We start from the raw sequence: 15,192 nt of genomic DNA, 5'->3' as shown, positions 1-15,192 counted from the left end.
TAGTATAAGAAAACACAATTGACTTTTGCATACTGTTGAACGTGTAGGTTTCCTGCCCATTGACCGCCCTACTCCACCAGGCTGCTTTCTGGCTCCTTGCCATGGCTGCAATGTTAGCAGCTGTCATTTCCTCCATGTCCAAGAGTATACATCTGATTTTATATTGTTTCTTGGTCCTTCAGTAAAACTCCCCAAATTGTCTGAGGCTCCCCTTAACTGTTCTGGAGGCCCTGCTAGCTTGCATGCTTGATATGTATTTTGGAAAAATAGTGTAAATTCTAGTGATTGTCCCTCTTGATAACAAACTGCAGATTCCACTTCTAAAAATTTTTTATTTCTTTGAGTCCAGAAAGCTCTGGGATACTCCTGTTTTGGACTTGTGAGGTTCACCACATCGCTCAGGACCATTTTATAGCACAGTCAGCTTCCTTAAAAGAATAATGACTAGACTTTGAAAGGGCTTCACCTTAGATGGCATTTATTGACCTAACTCTTTACTGTTCTTTAGAATCTAGAGTTTAGACTGTGAGGCCAATATCAGAATTTTCTCAACTTTTTTTTGTCAACTGATAAGATAGTTGGAATCATTCAGGAAAAAATAAGAGGTCATTATATTTTCTTGAATATTCATTCGAGTTTCAACTTAAGACTTCGTTTCATTTTCAAATAAATAAAAATACTATGTCTTATAGCTAGGGATGCAAGAACTTGGTTGTCCTTGTTGGAATAAATGGTTCTCCTCTATCTGGGGAAGTCACTCTGTACAGTTAGGAACGGGGAGGCAGGGAGTTGAAATCTAAGAGGTACAGGTCTTTCTTGGAACAAAGCTAGTTATCAGTCACCACCAGACCATCATTGTGGCTAGAATTCCAGAAATGGTGAATAGAAGTTCATATTCTGTCTTCATGGATTATACCTGTGAAGCAAAAAAGGACAGTTTGAATAAAACACCTAAAATATTTTACCAGTTTGTGTTTTCTTCCCAATATACATTCCAGTTTCCTTCATTATGTAGCAATAGTGGTCTGGGTGGAATAGACTCAGCTTCATATTCAGCTCAAAGGGTAGGCCTTGATGGGTCTGGGTCAATAAGACAGTCCTCTTCTCTCTCCCCCATCCCTTGCCAGAATGATTGGGTTAGCTCACTGCATTCATGGCCACATGGATTGGTTCAGGGGTGTCCTCAATGAGTGGGTAGTTCAACACTCTCACCAGGACAGTGTGGTAATGAACTACTGGACAATTTTGCCCCCTGTAGTAGACAGATTCTCAGATGGCCCTCCATGATCCCTGCCTCCTGGTATTCACACCTTTATGCAACCCTGGGCTGATCTGGTGATTAGTTTCTAACTAGTCCTGGAATACAGCAAATGTGATGGGATGTCACTTCTGAGATTAGTTACAAAAAGGCTGTGGCTCCCATGCTGGGTATCCTCTCTCACTTGCTCACTCTGAGGGAAGTCACATGCCAAGTTGTGAGGTGCACTATGGAGCAGCCCACAAAACAAAGAAATGGGAGAAGTCTCTAGACAATAGCCAGTGAGAAACTGAGGCCTTGAGTCCAACTCAGGGAGGAACTAAATCCTGCCAACAACCACATGAGTGAGCTTGGAAGGGGACCTCCCAGTGGTCCTTCAGATGACATCAAAGTCCTGGCAGAGCTTTAACTGCAACTTCAAGAGAGACTCTGAGCCAAAGGCCCTAAGCTAAACAGGGTCCAGATTCCTGACTCACAGAAACCATGAGATAAAAAAATGTTTGTTGTTTTAAGCCACTAAATTTTGGAGTAATTTAAGTAGCAGAAGATAATTAATATATCACCATAAGAAAAGCTAGTTTGAGCTGGATTTTTTTTCTGTTATCTGCAACTGAAAGCATATTTACATATACTAGCTAGCAGTAATTTAATCTTAAAAAGGTTAAAAGGTTAAAATCTTTACACTCAAATGAATTTATGGTTTACAAAACTCATGCAGAGGAAAAAAATCCATCCACCTACACACAACCATCTCCATTTCTCATATGGAAAATTATTTAATAAAGCCTCATTCACTCAGAATCTCATAATACTGACAAAAAGTCTAGTCAAAGGTTTTCCTTGGATTACTGACACAAATAATGTAAATAAACAATGATCAAAGGGGAGCTGTTAAATCCACTTAAATATCTATTGTTGAAAGTCCTTAAAAGAACTTTAACACCATCTGTTTGCATACAAGTTTAAAATATGCTAATTAAAAAGAATTCTTGGGGCTGGCCCCATGGCACAGCAATTAAGTTCGACTGGGGTTTGCCGGTTCGGATCCTGGGAGCAGGCCTACGTACTGCTTGTTAAGCCATGCTGTGGCAGGCGTCGTCCACATAGAGTAGAGGAAGATGGGCACGGATGTTAGCTCAGGGCCAGTCTTCCTCAGCAAAAAAGAGGAGGATTGACAGCAGATGTTAGCTCAGGGCTAATTTTCCTCAAAAAAAAAAAAGGATTCTTATTCAGTATCTATTCATTAAAGCAGGTCTGGAAGGACCTCTGGTTAGGCATTCTGTTCTCAGTCTATCTGGAAAAGGAATTTTTTAACCTATCCAGTTAGGGTGTCATGACCTCAGTAGTGTGATTACTTCAATCCTCTGTACCCGAAGCTCGATAAAACAAAACTCCAACCTCAATATATTCTTAGAAGAGCCCCTGCCTTGATGCTTACAAAGGTGAACCTGAGCTGAGCTCACTCCCTGAGTGAAAGCCTTTGTTTTCCAGGGTCCTCGGGGGGAGCAGGGTCGTTTGTAAAGGTGGCTCAGTCTAAGTGGGAGCAGTTACAGTGCTGACTCCTTATATTCTGTTTCCAGCAGGCTGAATAGAGGGATGCTGTTGTTCCTTGCCTGCCACAATACCTGTCTCAAATATCCCTCTCATATATTTAAAGAGTTGCTTGAAGGTTTTTTCCTTTTTTTTTTTTAACAAAAATTCAAGTAAAATATAAAATGATACACATCAAGTGTGCTTCTGGGAAGGAGACAGGATTGGAGGCACAGGTGAGGGGGGAATTTTCCTTTCTAAAAAATTTTATATGCAATTCTGTATTTAATTTTAATTTTTACAACAACCTTGTATTGCTTTCATAATTTTAAAAAAATAATTGAAAGTTAAAAAAAGAGAAAATTCCTGAGAGCATCTCATTTATAGTTTAGGATGAATGTCTTCAATTCTAACATTAAATCAATACCTATCTGAGCACCTGAGAGTGTGCAAAGTGAGAAGTAAGGGGAGGAAGAGATGCAGAGTTGCAATCAAGGCAGGATGAGGGAGGGGACCTTCTGATGCGCAGTTTTGAAAGAGGCAAGAACTCAGGATAGTAGGAGCAGGGTCAGGACTTAACAAAACCAGAAATGTAAATTCACCTGCTTATCTGCACGTGGGAGGACTAAGATATTGGCGGGTTGGGGCTGATCTCCTTGAAGAGGGGAGTAGATGAGGACATTCTCAATGGACTGCTGCTCGTTTGGTTGAAGTAAATTGCTACTTCCTGGGGAGAAACTAATCAGATGGGAAATGCTGGCTGGTCTAGGTTTGAGTACAAAGTGATGGTGGAGAGTTTCCTGGATTGCGAGAAATAGAACTAAGTGTGGTAGCCTATACAGGAGGAAGAAGCAGGATGGGGCACAAAGTAATGAGAGCAGACAGGAAGTGACTGGAGCAGCTGAGAACTAAAGGTTATCGGGTTCTTCCTGAGCAAACTGAGGACATCTCGGGATCTGTACTTGGTTTTAAAAATTTCCAATACAAAAAAAGAATCCAAACAGGCAACAAATGAAAAGCAAATCAAAGTAAAACACAATCCAACTCACCACTTTGGTTAACAGCTTGTTCTAAATATGACAGTTAAACTTTCAAGGTCTTCATTCTTTAAATGTAATTCTTCAAGCAGGGTCGCTATAAACTGTGTAAACACCACATTTTCCTGAAAGTGCTTCTGAATGCCCAGAATTGGAGTCAGTCTGAAATAACCAAAAATATTAAATACCCATCCGTGAAATGGGAAGGTCTAAGGGGCTCTCGTCTTGCGTGGCAGAGGGGATTTTGTGAGGATGATGAAGTCTCTCTGACGTAACAAAATTCCCAGAGAGACAAGGCTTAACTAATAAAGGCAAAAAAGAAATCTCAAAAAAAGATTGAAAGATCAAACACATTGTTATGGAAAGAGGTCTAACAGCCTGAATCTATAACATGTTCTTCATCCTGCCAGCAAAAACTACCAAAATTCTGCTCAGAAAAGAAAATCAATGAAGTCTTTCCACTTGGGGAAAGGAGGTTGTGGAGAGAAACTTAGAGCTCAGAATTGCTTTAAAACATAATTTATTTTGAATATTTGGATTATAGCACCTCAAAAAAAAGACAATAAATAATAAACAAGATTACCTTTTAGATGAAATTTCAACATTTTTATTTTAAAAAACACTATATAGATGAATTACAACTTATAAGGCACTTAATATGAACGTCATAAGGAACACTGCTTTTTTCTCTAACCACTTCCAGTAAATACCCTTAAAGACTGATTACATGTAACACCATCTGAAAAGTAATTTTCATTGAAATCTGATTGTAAGCATGATTTTTAAAAAGTGAATATCTAAAGATTAAACACCAGATTTAATAATAAAAAGATTTATTAGTTTTCATAAATATATCTATTTTTTACCTCCAGCTTCACAGAACCTTTGCAAGTTACATTCCTGAAAAGCTTTTGGGAGAAATTTTTTTTTCCCCCAAATAGTCTTACGCTTCCCACAAAGCTCTTCCAGATGCTTATTTAACCTTGGTCATTGCCACTGGGCACATCAAATATAAATAACTCTCCGATTTCAATCAATAAACCTCAAGAAATCAGAGCACAGCAATTTCGCAGTAGTGAGTATGGAATGGGAAATGCTATTTTCTGAGACACAGATTTCTTCCCCGCTTAGCCATCTCATATAGAAAGTAGAAGTAAAAGGAAAAATTTGTCAGAATTGTCCAAAGATGGCCAGGACTTGAAGGAGGTGGTAAATTCTCTATATCCCTGAAAGCATCTTAGCAACAACTGGACACCAGATGACTCCAATAGTCCAGCAAAATCCACAGAGTTCTACACGGGCAAACCACTGTAGTGTATTCCCTCCCCATCTCCCCTGTATTCTTTCCACTTAGGGAATGGAGCACTAGGTTCACACACTTTATGAGCTTTGTCTGCAGGCGTTCCCCAAAGGCATTCATACTGGGAAATAGGACTACCCAAGTCTTCCATGCCAAGCCCAAGCTGGGCACTTGGGTGAACTCTGGCAGTTGGGGCCAGCTTTTCCTGAGGCATCTTCCTACAGAGGAGATGGAACCCAGAAGTCAACCCTGGCTTCTCCCACACTTAGGTGATGTCAACATTTAAAATAAAAAGTTGCTGTTTCCCCACAATAAGACCAAAGATATTGGAGATGGGATAACATTGGCTAAAATAAAACCAGGAAGTCAGAGGAGGCATGAGATATGTCAACTCCATAGAAACCTAGCTCTTGTGTATATTTAAAATGGTACTTATATGACACATTCGAAATAATTCTCTGGCTTTCAAGGAGACCAGTATTTGGTTCATATATGAAAACAAAGTTTTCTCAATTAGATCTCAAAGTGCCATTAGTATGTTTTAAAAACCCTCAAATTAGAAGTAAATGGTGACTGCTAGATTTTTCAACCTGCGTGCCCACATGAGAGCAGAAAATAAGAAGAGTTATAGAGAAACAACTTGTAAGAGAATCGTTCTATCAATTGCCCTGGTTAGAAAATATTTTAGGAACAGTAACACTTCTCTAGCAAATTTATTAGGCCAAATTATTCCACAAACTAATAACTTCATTATAAGATGTGTTCTAAAAATTCACCTAAAAATTCTGTTCATAAAGAAAAACTAGGGTAAATGAGAAACTTTAGCTAGGATTAAAAAAAAAAAAAAAAAGGAAAGCAACAATACAATCAATAATACTTAAGTTCCTTCAAAGTTATCACTGCAAAATTCAAGTAGGACACTGTAGATGAATAGGTTTTTTAAAAATCAATTATGATAATGATTACAATATCAATTAACACTTACCATGTGCTCCCTGTGAGTACGTACTACGTACTTGTTCTAAGCATGAATTATTGCCTTTAACTGTACAATGATGCTGAGGGACGTGGTATCGCTCCCACTTTATGGATAAGGAAACAAAGGCACAAAAAATTGAAGTACCTTCCCCGAGGGCACAAAGATAGTAAGTGGCAGGTCTGGGCTTTGATCCTAGGCAATTTATCTCAAAAAAGCCCTATGCTCTTGGCTAATATGCTAGCTTTTATTCTTTGTAGGCTGTACAGCACTCTATAAATTTAATCTTTACTAGTCTAACTGATGTGTACTGAGTCCTCAATGAACATGCAGAAAGAACAGAATGTTTTAAATTTGCTTTTGAGAAGTGGAGGACCACAAATATAAAAATGGCAAGAAGCTGGCAGGCAGAAGGAAGTGCCGATAGAAAAATCACACAAGGTCTGGTGTCTTTTAGGAGACAGGAATATCAACTTGGGGCCTGGAGATTTCTGCAGCAAGTCATCAAGCAGATAGATAGCAATCCTTAGGCAGCTGGAGCCAGGATTTCCTGACTACTCTTAGCACTTGAGCCCTAAGTGTTGTTGCATAATTATAATTCTGGAAAGTTAGCCAACGAGATTTTCTTTAACCTTATTTATTCCCTTGTGTTTCCCCTTTAATTTTTAACTGAAAGACTTCTTCCCCACCCCTCAGTCCCTAACACAGAATGCAAATGATCATAGAAATATATAATAACCTTCTAAAAATTTCAAGTTGACTTAAATCCTTTTTGGAATAAGGTGAGGTATACATGAATAAATACTCTAATAGCTCCTGTGTACCTCTAAACATTAGTAATCCAGTGGACTGCTTTTGGAGAGTTGTGTAAAAAATTGTGTTTTCTCTTTAAAATTATCCTCTCACCAGGCTCATGAATACAAAAAAATGAAGGGTGGTTTTGACAAGTTAGAGTCATAATGAATAATATTATGTCAAGAAAGATGCTGAAACCTGAAAATCTTAGTTATATTAGTATATTATAGTATATTATAATTTTATGAATGACTCATTCAAAAGAATTATGATTTGCTCCTATCTCCAAAGTGATTTACATTTAAAGTTGGATAAGGACTACCTATAATTCTTATGTTTTCGATTCCTTGGCTCATCTACTTTAACATGTCTTATTACTTAATAGCAATTGACTACCTGCCCACTCTTCCAGCCTGGCTGCTTACTGAGCGTTTGCTGAATTTCCATGTCATCTTTGTAGCAAGAGGCTTCTGTGCCTACTTGCACAGATGAATCAGAGGCAAGATCATAACATTTTATCATCCTATTATGGTTTTAGTCAATGATAAGAGTTGGTTGTAGCCATTGCCAAGATGCTACTAACTGCTGGGATTCTTTTTAGGGTATATGCTGCCCTAATGATACGTGTCGTCAGGCTGAGTGGAGTCTGAGGACCTATCTGATGCAGAGGAGCATTGCACTGAGCTTGGAGACACGGTTCTGTCCAGAGTCTGCTATTGTTAGCAGTGACCGCGGAAGAGGGCTTTGGAAACCAGAAAACACTAAGCAACACAATCCCTACGTGCCTTAGAACCAGTCCCAATGACAGACGAGCAAAGACTTTTTACTGGAACTGTTCTTTTCATGGTCAACAGTGATCTCTTACTTGCCACATCTGAAAGCCTCTTCTTAGTTCTCTTCCCAGCTGCCTGCAGTATTTGATGTCCCTGATCACCTCCTCCCTTCCTAGAATTCTCCTCCTTTGGCTTTGGAGGCACTCTCTGTCACGATTCTCCTTCCACCGGATTCTTTCCAATCTCTCTTATTGGCGTTTCTTTTTTCACCAGCCCATTAATGATAGGTCTTAGCTAAGGTTTCATATTGACCTTCTCATGGCTTTGACTATCAATGATTCAAATCTCTAACTTTTCTAGGATTTTTCTCCCTTTCAATGTCCAAAAACTACCTCAAATACATTACATTCAAACCTGAATTTCTGACCTCTCATTTTCATCAAACCTTCTGGTACTGGAAACCTCAGTCTTCTTTAACTCTCACCCCTTAATGTTCTTTGTCCAATCAGTTGCCAAGTCTTGCTGATCCTTCTCTGAAGTGCCTCTTGAGTCCATTTCACCTCCTCCATTCTCACTGGCCCCATCCTAATTCGGATGAGTTCTCTCTTGCCTGGACTACAGCTACAGCCTCCTAAGTGGTCTCCACTCCAATCCATTCTCCACATTACCATCACAATCCTCTCTCAGAGATCTGATCAGGTTGGTCTCATGCTTTAATAACTATTTGTATGAGAAATCCAATTTCTTTGGGCCTTTTATTTTCCTTTCATTTCATTGCTTCAATCACATGAATAAATTCTTATAAATATTTCAAATAATATGAAAGTATGTATTGTTAATTGTACATATATTTCCTACCTACCAGACAGTGGGAGACTGGGATCGCATTTTATTCATCCATCTTTGTATTTCCCACAGGCTTGTTCTCAATAATTTGGTGAATGATTATAGAATTGAAATTGCTGCTTCTCCATATTAGCACTTCTCAATGTACAACAGGTCTGTGGACAAAGTATGGTCTGTGGTCCAAATCTGGCTTGCTGCTTATTTTTGTAAAATTTTAGTGAAAAACAGACTTGCCCATTTATTTAGGTATCCTATGGCTGCTTTTGCATTACAACAGCGGAGTTGAGTAGTTGGGACTGTAGGGCCAGCAAAGCTGAAAATATTTATAATCTGGCCCTTTACAGAAAGTTGGCCGACCCTTATACTAGAAGACTATTATGTGCCAATTCTAATTTAAAATGAGTAACTGTGGGGCCGGCTCCGTGGCCGAGTGGTTAAGTTTGTGCGCTCTGTTGCGGCGGCCCAGGGTTCGGATCCTGGGCGTGGACATGGCACCGCTCATCAGGCCACGTTGAGGCGGCGTCCCACATCCCACAACTAGAAGGACCTGCAACTAAGATATACAACTATGTACCGGGGGGGTTTGGGAAATAAAGCAGAAAAAAAAAAAAAGATTGGCAACAGTTGTTAGCCCAGGTGCCAATCCTTAGAAAAAAAATAAAATAAAATGAGTAACTGAGTCACTAATATAATGCTTATATACTATAGCTCTGATAACGAGAACAATTAAAACAGGACATGAGAAATCCAAAGGAACCATTTGGATATTCAGGGTCTGTCTGTGAAAGATCTCTTGCACAGTGGATCACTGAAGTTTGGAAGATGCTTAAAGAAACCAAAAATATCTCATAAAATCTTCCAGCCGGAGAGAGAACTTTCCCTGGCTTACTCCACTCCAACCAGCTGCCCAACCCTGCCTCAATTATACTGAGGTTTAGTCTGTCCTCACTTTAGCAGCTGCCTGTTTTCTCTCCTGGGGGTGCTCTTCCTCCAGATCTCTGAATGGTGGGCTCCTGCATGTGAATCAGTTTTGCTTAAACGTCACCTCTCCCATCTGAAATCCATCCTCACTCTCACCCTCTCTACCTACTTACGTTTTTTAATGTCTCCACAGTCCTTACTATTGTCTAATTCTATTATTTGTTTGCTTGTTTACCATTTATCTTCCATCCAAAAGGTGAATGTCAGGACAGCAATGATTTGTGCCTCATGCCTGCCACACTGTAGATGATCAATAGTTACTTGCTGAATGAAGAAGTTGCTTAAGAGGCCACTTATTTATTGTGCTTAGAAGTGTTTTTTCCTCCTTTCATTTTTAGAGGAAGGAAGGGAGGAAATATTTTCCTGACTCCTGCTTGCACATAGCAGCATCTTCCCGCCAGAATATTTCATAACATCTATCGGTGAGATGAGCTGAGCTTCAAATTCATCAGGTAGACCAAGCATTAAATCAAGACCTACATTTCCCCTCCTCACTTCCACTTGTCCTGGAACTCAGTGTTGTCAGGGAAGCGCTAAGATTGGCCAAGAGTGAGTAGTGCTAAGTGCCACTGACCAGGCTCAGGTTTGTAGCTTTAACTCCCTTCCAGTCCTACAGAGGAAACTGGAGCAAAGGACTGGCCCTGGAGTATTTGCTTGGTGCCTTCCTCAGGAGCAAAAGTACTTCATCCTCACAGATGAAATGTGAAAGGAGAGGAAATTCTTTTCTCTTTAAATGAGATGAGATTTATTGGTCAAAAGGAAGAGCAATTTAGGATATCTACAACCCAATTAACATAGGTCTTTTATTTCTGTGCATTTCTAGCTGTTATTACTGTTCTTGAATGGGGGATATTCTTATCCTTTTTAGGTCAATGAAAGTAGCAAAATGTAGCCACAAAACAAGGACTCAACTGTTTTTAGAACCTATACTCCCTTTCAATCTCTTCCTCTTAAGAGTTAAATGATCTAAGAAAGAGACACAAGATCTTTTCTTAATGAGGTGATTTGGTCCCTTTACATAAAACTGTGAAGAAACTATCTCCATGATCTTGAAGGTGGGGGATTCTACACCTCTATGTGTAGCATGCTGCAATGGTGAATAAATTTTAAGTTCTAGACACTGTTCCTCATATAAAATCTAAATGTCTCTTGTAGAATTTTATTGTCTCCTTCACAGAAATTTTCTGGCAATTTCTTAAAAGTTATTCCTTTATATTCTTCTTCTTTTTTTTTTTTTTGCAAAGAAGGATTCGCCCTCTTTTTTTTTTTTTTTTTTTTTTCCCCTCCCTAAAGCTCCAGGGCATGGTTGTATATCCTAGTTGTAATTCCTTCTAATTCTTCTATGTGAGCCACCGCCACAGCATGGCAACTGACAGATGGGAGATGTGGTTCTGCAACCAGGAAACGAATCTGGGCTGCCAAAGTGGTGAGAGCACCGAACTTTAACCACTAGGCCATCAGGGCTGGCTCATTTCTTTATATTCTTGAAAATGGTTCTCAATTAATTCCAAGTCCTTTTAATCCTTCCTCATAGACGCCGTCTGACTGCTCCTTATTCAGATTGGTGTTCTTCCTTACACCCTCTTCTAGCATTTCATTTTCCTAAAATGTAGTGCCTCAGAATATAAATATTGTATAAATTCATTACTTCAAAACATAAAACAACATAACTCCCACCCCAAATAAAGATATCATGAAATAAGATCTTTCACATCTAAGTTGTCTTTCAAGTACAATCTCAGGATCTTATCAAACACCATGCCCCCACCTTGTTAACCTGACTCCCCAAGCTCCTCCTTTCCTCTTAATCCTTTATCTGTACACTATTATTAGGATATATCACTTATCTGTTAAACCTTTTCATTCAAGAACAACTCCAACCCTATAATACACTGACAGGGACTCAAGCCTCTCCTCCAGTCCTGCAGTTTCTAATAGTGAATATCAAAACCACAATAAACTGGGCCCAAAACTAATTCTACTTAAATAAAAAACAATGATATACCACAGTTGATATTTAACAATGTGTTTTATATAGGAAATACCTTTAAAATAATAGAAAATGTGATTGGCAGTGAGTAAAAACCAAAGATTTTTATGTTTCAATTTATTTCCTTCAAGTGCTTTTAAGTCTGAATAAAAACCTCTAAAGGTGACACTAAAAGGATGGCTTACCACAAATAGTCTATATGCTGGAGAATATAATTTGAAAAAAACAACATAACTTGCAATGTTGAAATCACAAACAAGAGGGGAAACGTCTCATGTCGCTGATTCAAATCTCTATTCCGAAAAGACAGGCGGCCTTCTATAACTAGTTCTTTACCATATGGTAAATGGCGTGACAACAAAAGCAAAAAGCCAAGTGTCAAACTGCATCTTATTGATAAGACCTTTATTTAGCTGACTGCTCCACATATGCTACACTTCAAAAGGAGAGAATGCAAGTCACGTTAGGACAAGCACCCTCCATTTGTTATGACTGAGCTATCAAACAACATCTGGTTAACAGGAATTATTATACGCGGTAGCAAGAGGAGTTTCAAAGTTTGACAACTGAAACAAGAAAGAGATTTTTTAATTAAAAAGTGTCATTTTTATAAATCCTCATAGCCAAGGATTTAGAGCTGTACAAACTCTTGATTAAGCCTCAGAAGTAAGCTACCTATAATTTTGAGTCACTGGTTTGTATCCTAACAACAGAGAAAGGTATATAAAGAATTAAAGTTGTGGTTTATTGAGCAAGTGGAGCTAAACAACTGATGGAACTCTCTGTTTTCCATCTCCTGTAATGCAGTAAGTCAGTACCGAACTTGGATTTTAAATGGCCTTCCCGACTGTGGTCTCTATTGCTTTGCTCACTGCACTCCTTCCCACTGGGGAATATAAAATGCAGCTTGCCTGAAATGATCTAGCACAGATATCCCACAACCTAACCCTCAAAACTAAGAGAAGCAATAACTCTTAGAGGGAGTTTCCTGAGTATTTATCACTGATTTCCAAATTCACAGAATCAAACTGGTAGGCTGGTATAAAATGACACTGAACAACACCCTCATACTCAGCATAATCTTAAGGAAAGAAAGAGCTCTGAGAATGTCTGTGTGAATAAATGTCACCAGAAAGCATGCTTCTCTATGGTTTGGGGTTGGAGGAAGGGACAGGAAGTGAAAAGCCACACACTTTTCTGTACCTATCAGATTTGAGAAATTACTAGGTTCATACAGAGTTCTGTTGCAGTAGGGAACCTGTTCTGCTGATTACCAGGCATCAAGGTGATGAACATGCAGAAACTGCTAAAAGATAACGGTGGGCTTAAAAGAAATTTTTTTAACACTCTCTCATCCTTCGAAGTTAGGGCTGGGAAGAAGGTAAGAGGAGTATTTCTGTTAAACAGAAATACTTTTCATGTTCACATGCACAGACAGTGTGCTTGTCACTTTACCAATAAAAACAGAACAGATATTATAATACCTGACACTGTGGGAGCTTAGAATCAAACAAAAACAAAAGTCTTCTGGGAAGATGAGGCAACTTTATTAAGAATGGCCTGGGTAAACGAAGGCTCTGAAAGGCAAGGTTTTACTGCATGGTCTTCTGTTATGAGGCTGTACCACCTGATTTCCCCAAGTGACATTTAGTCTCAGCCTATCCAGCTGGCTTCCTCTTGAGAGCTGAAGGCTTTGTACCCGGTAAGGGACTTATCCAGGGTCATGCTGATTAAGAACAGTGCTAAAAACGGACACCTTTATCACAAAGGGATCTTGCTTATCTAGCAAGCTTAATTAATTTCTTCCTACGTGGCCGCAACAACTGTCACTTTACCCATGTTTTGTCTTCTTCAAAAAAATGAGTTTGGGATTGTCCCTCCTTCTCTACGTGAACAAGTGCTGAACGATAAAGGATTAAACCAGAATGCCTCCGTCTGCACAAACATACACTCAAAACTGAAACAAAGGAGAGCTGTGACCAGTAAGTAAGACAGTGGGTCAAAATGTCATCTATATTCAGAACTTTGAGGGCTCACACAAACCCAAGACACTTTGCAAAATGCCTCTCTCAGATGTTAAAAAAATTCTAATATAAACCTTCAAAAGGAACTTAATCTGTATATTCACGGCTCCTCGGCATGCAAGTAATTAATCTGTGGCCCCTGGCTAGCTCCCCAAAGTAACACAGTAGCCACTAGGGCACAGAGAAAGAACCAAAAAAGCCACCTTCTGGAAGAGGTTTTCTTTTTCCACAAAATAACACAGACTGGGCCATACGCAGAGGTAATTACTTCATGGCACTTTTCTAAGCCGCTGCTCATGTTGTTTTTAAGGAAAGAGTAAACATAGCTTTACAATTGACAAGGAAACAAATGCCACGAGGTCAGAGCTGAATTTATAATTCAGATACTTTAAAATGGGTGGTCGGTGGTTTTCTAAATTGGAGCAAATGAATTCACTTCCTTTGAACAACGCAGGTTCTTTTTCCCAGGTGTTCCCTTTGTGGCAGGATTTCAATCACTGAGTTAAACATAAGAAGCTACAGTGATTTCCAAGTTTGTAAAAATAATTTTTTCTTTATGAAACAGACTTGTTGATCTTCAACCCTTCTGTGAAGCTGCAGCAAGTGTTAACTCCAAGGTGAGGCTCAAGTGACTTTCTTAAGGTCACATAGTCACTAAGAGATGAGCAAACAACCCCAGCAGCACTCCCACTAGTCTACACTTCTAACCACTATACCACACAAACTCACATCTGATTCATTTTAAGAACTGAGTAGACCTTATGATTTCAAAGGCCCACTTGCATATGCACTTCAAATAATTTTTGAAATCTGCCACTACAAAATAAAATATGCTAATGAAAACTGACAATTCTATTGTTTCTAATTCATCTTTTCTCTGTGACAGCCAAGAAGCACCTTCCAACATCATCAACTAATGGAGACTTTACAAGAAAGCTAAGAAGCGCCTCTAAGCAAGCAAATCCTGGCAGACATAGCTGAATCAACTGATTTAGCATATCTCTACCTAGCACACTGACAATTGCAATAGAAGAACAGTGGTTCTCAATTCTGTCTGCACAAATTACAATCACTTGAGGGAACTAAAAACTACCTATGTCCAGGCCCGACCCTAGACCAATGAATCAAAATCTTTAAATCAGGTATTAGTATTTTTTAAAAGCTCCCTATGTGATTCTAATGTACAACCAGTGTTGAGAGCCACTGTTAAATTTTTGAATTCAATAAATTGTGCAATTCTGATCATTTGTTATACTTGTTAACTACACTGTTAGTGTATACTGAATAGCAAAGGAAATGAGATCTTTACATAAATGCCTATGTAACAGAGCAGAAGATAATACGGTCCAAAAGAAAGGTCTCCTCTACAGGAAATTTATACCAGGAGGATATTATTTCTACCTCTGGGGGGTTAAGAAAGGGTTCTAAGCAGTAGCAACATTTGAACTAGGCCTTGAAGACTACAACAGACAAATATGGAAAGGAAAGGCATTCTAAACAGAGTTCACAGTGCTAACAAAGATACTTGTAGGGGCAAACAGTCAGTGGTCACAAGGTAAGGACACAAAAGAGAAATACATTGGACAGGCAGGTTGGGGCCTCTTTAGAAGGGCCTTGAATTTCAAGCAAAATTACATGGTAGGAACTGGGGTGTCACTAGGTTTCTGAACAAAGGTGTGCCC

The 15,192-nt window shown here is 39.0% G+C and overlaps 1 protein-coding gene across 4 annotated transcripts in view; it reads right to left on the bottom strand.

The window, feature by feature from the left end:
• Window positions 1-312: 312 nt before the first annotated feature.
• Window positions 313-15,192, bottom strand: part of RPAP2 (RNA polymerase II associated protein 2) — a 72,124-nt gene continuing 57,244 nt past the window's right edge. For 2 of the 4 annotated variants that reach the window (XM_046645748.1, XM_046645751.1), the window contains 2 exons: window positions 3,838-3,987; window positions 313-916 (listed from right to left, as the gene is read on the bottom strand). In XM_046645748.1, the coding sequence (XP_046501704.1) occupies window positions 3,846-3,987 (142 nt within the window). In that variant the 3' untranslated portion in view covers window positions 313-916; window positions 3,838-3,845. Of the gene's footprint in view, window positions 917-3,837; window positions 3,988-15,192 lie in introns of those variants that run through there. The other 2 variants (XM_046645750.1, XR_006886056.1) reach the window with 2 other exon arrangements.

The sequence above is a fragment of the Equus quagga genome, chromosome 18 (assembly GCF_021613505.1).
Source record: "Equus quagga isolate Etosha38 chromosome 18, UCLA_HA_Equagga_1.0, whole genome shotgun sequence".
NCBI lineage: Eukaryota > Metazoa > Chordata > Mammalia > Perissodactyla > Equidae > Equus > Equus quagga.
The sequence above is the reverse complement of the archived record's forward strand: the minus strand, read 5'-3'. Positions and strand labels throughout refer to the sequence as shown.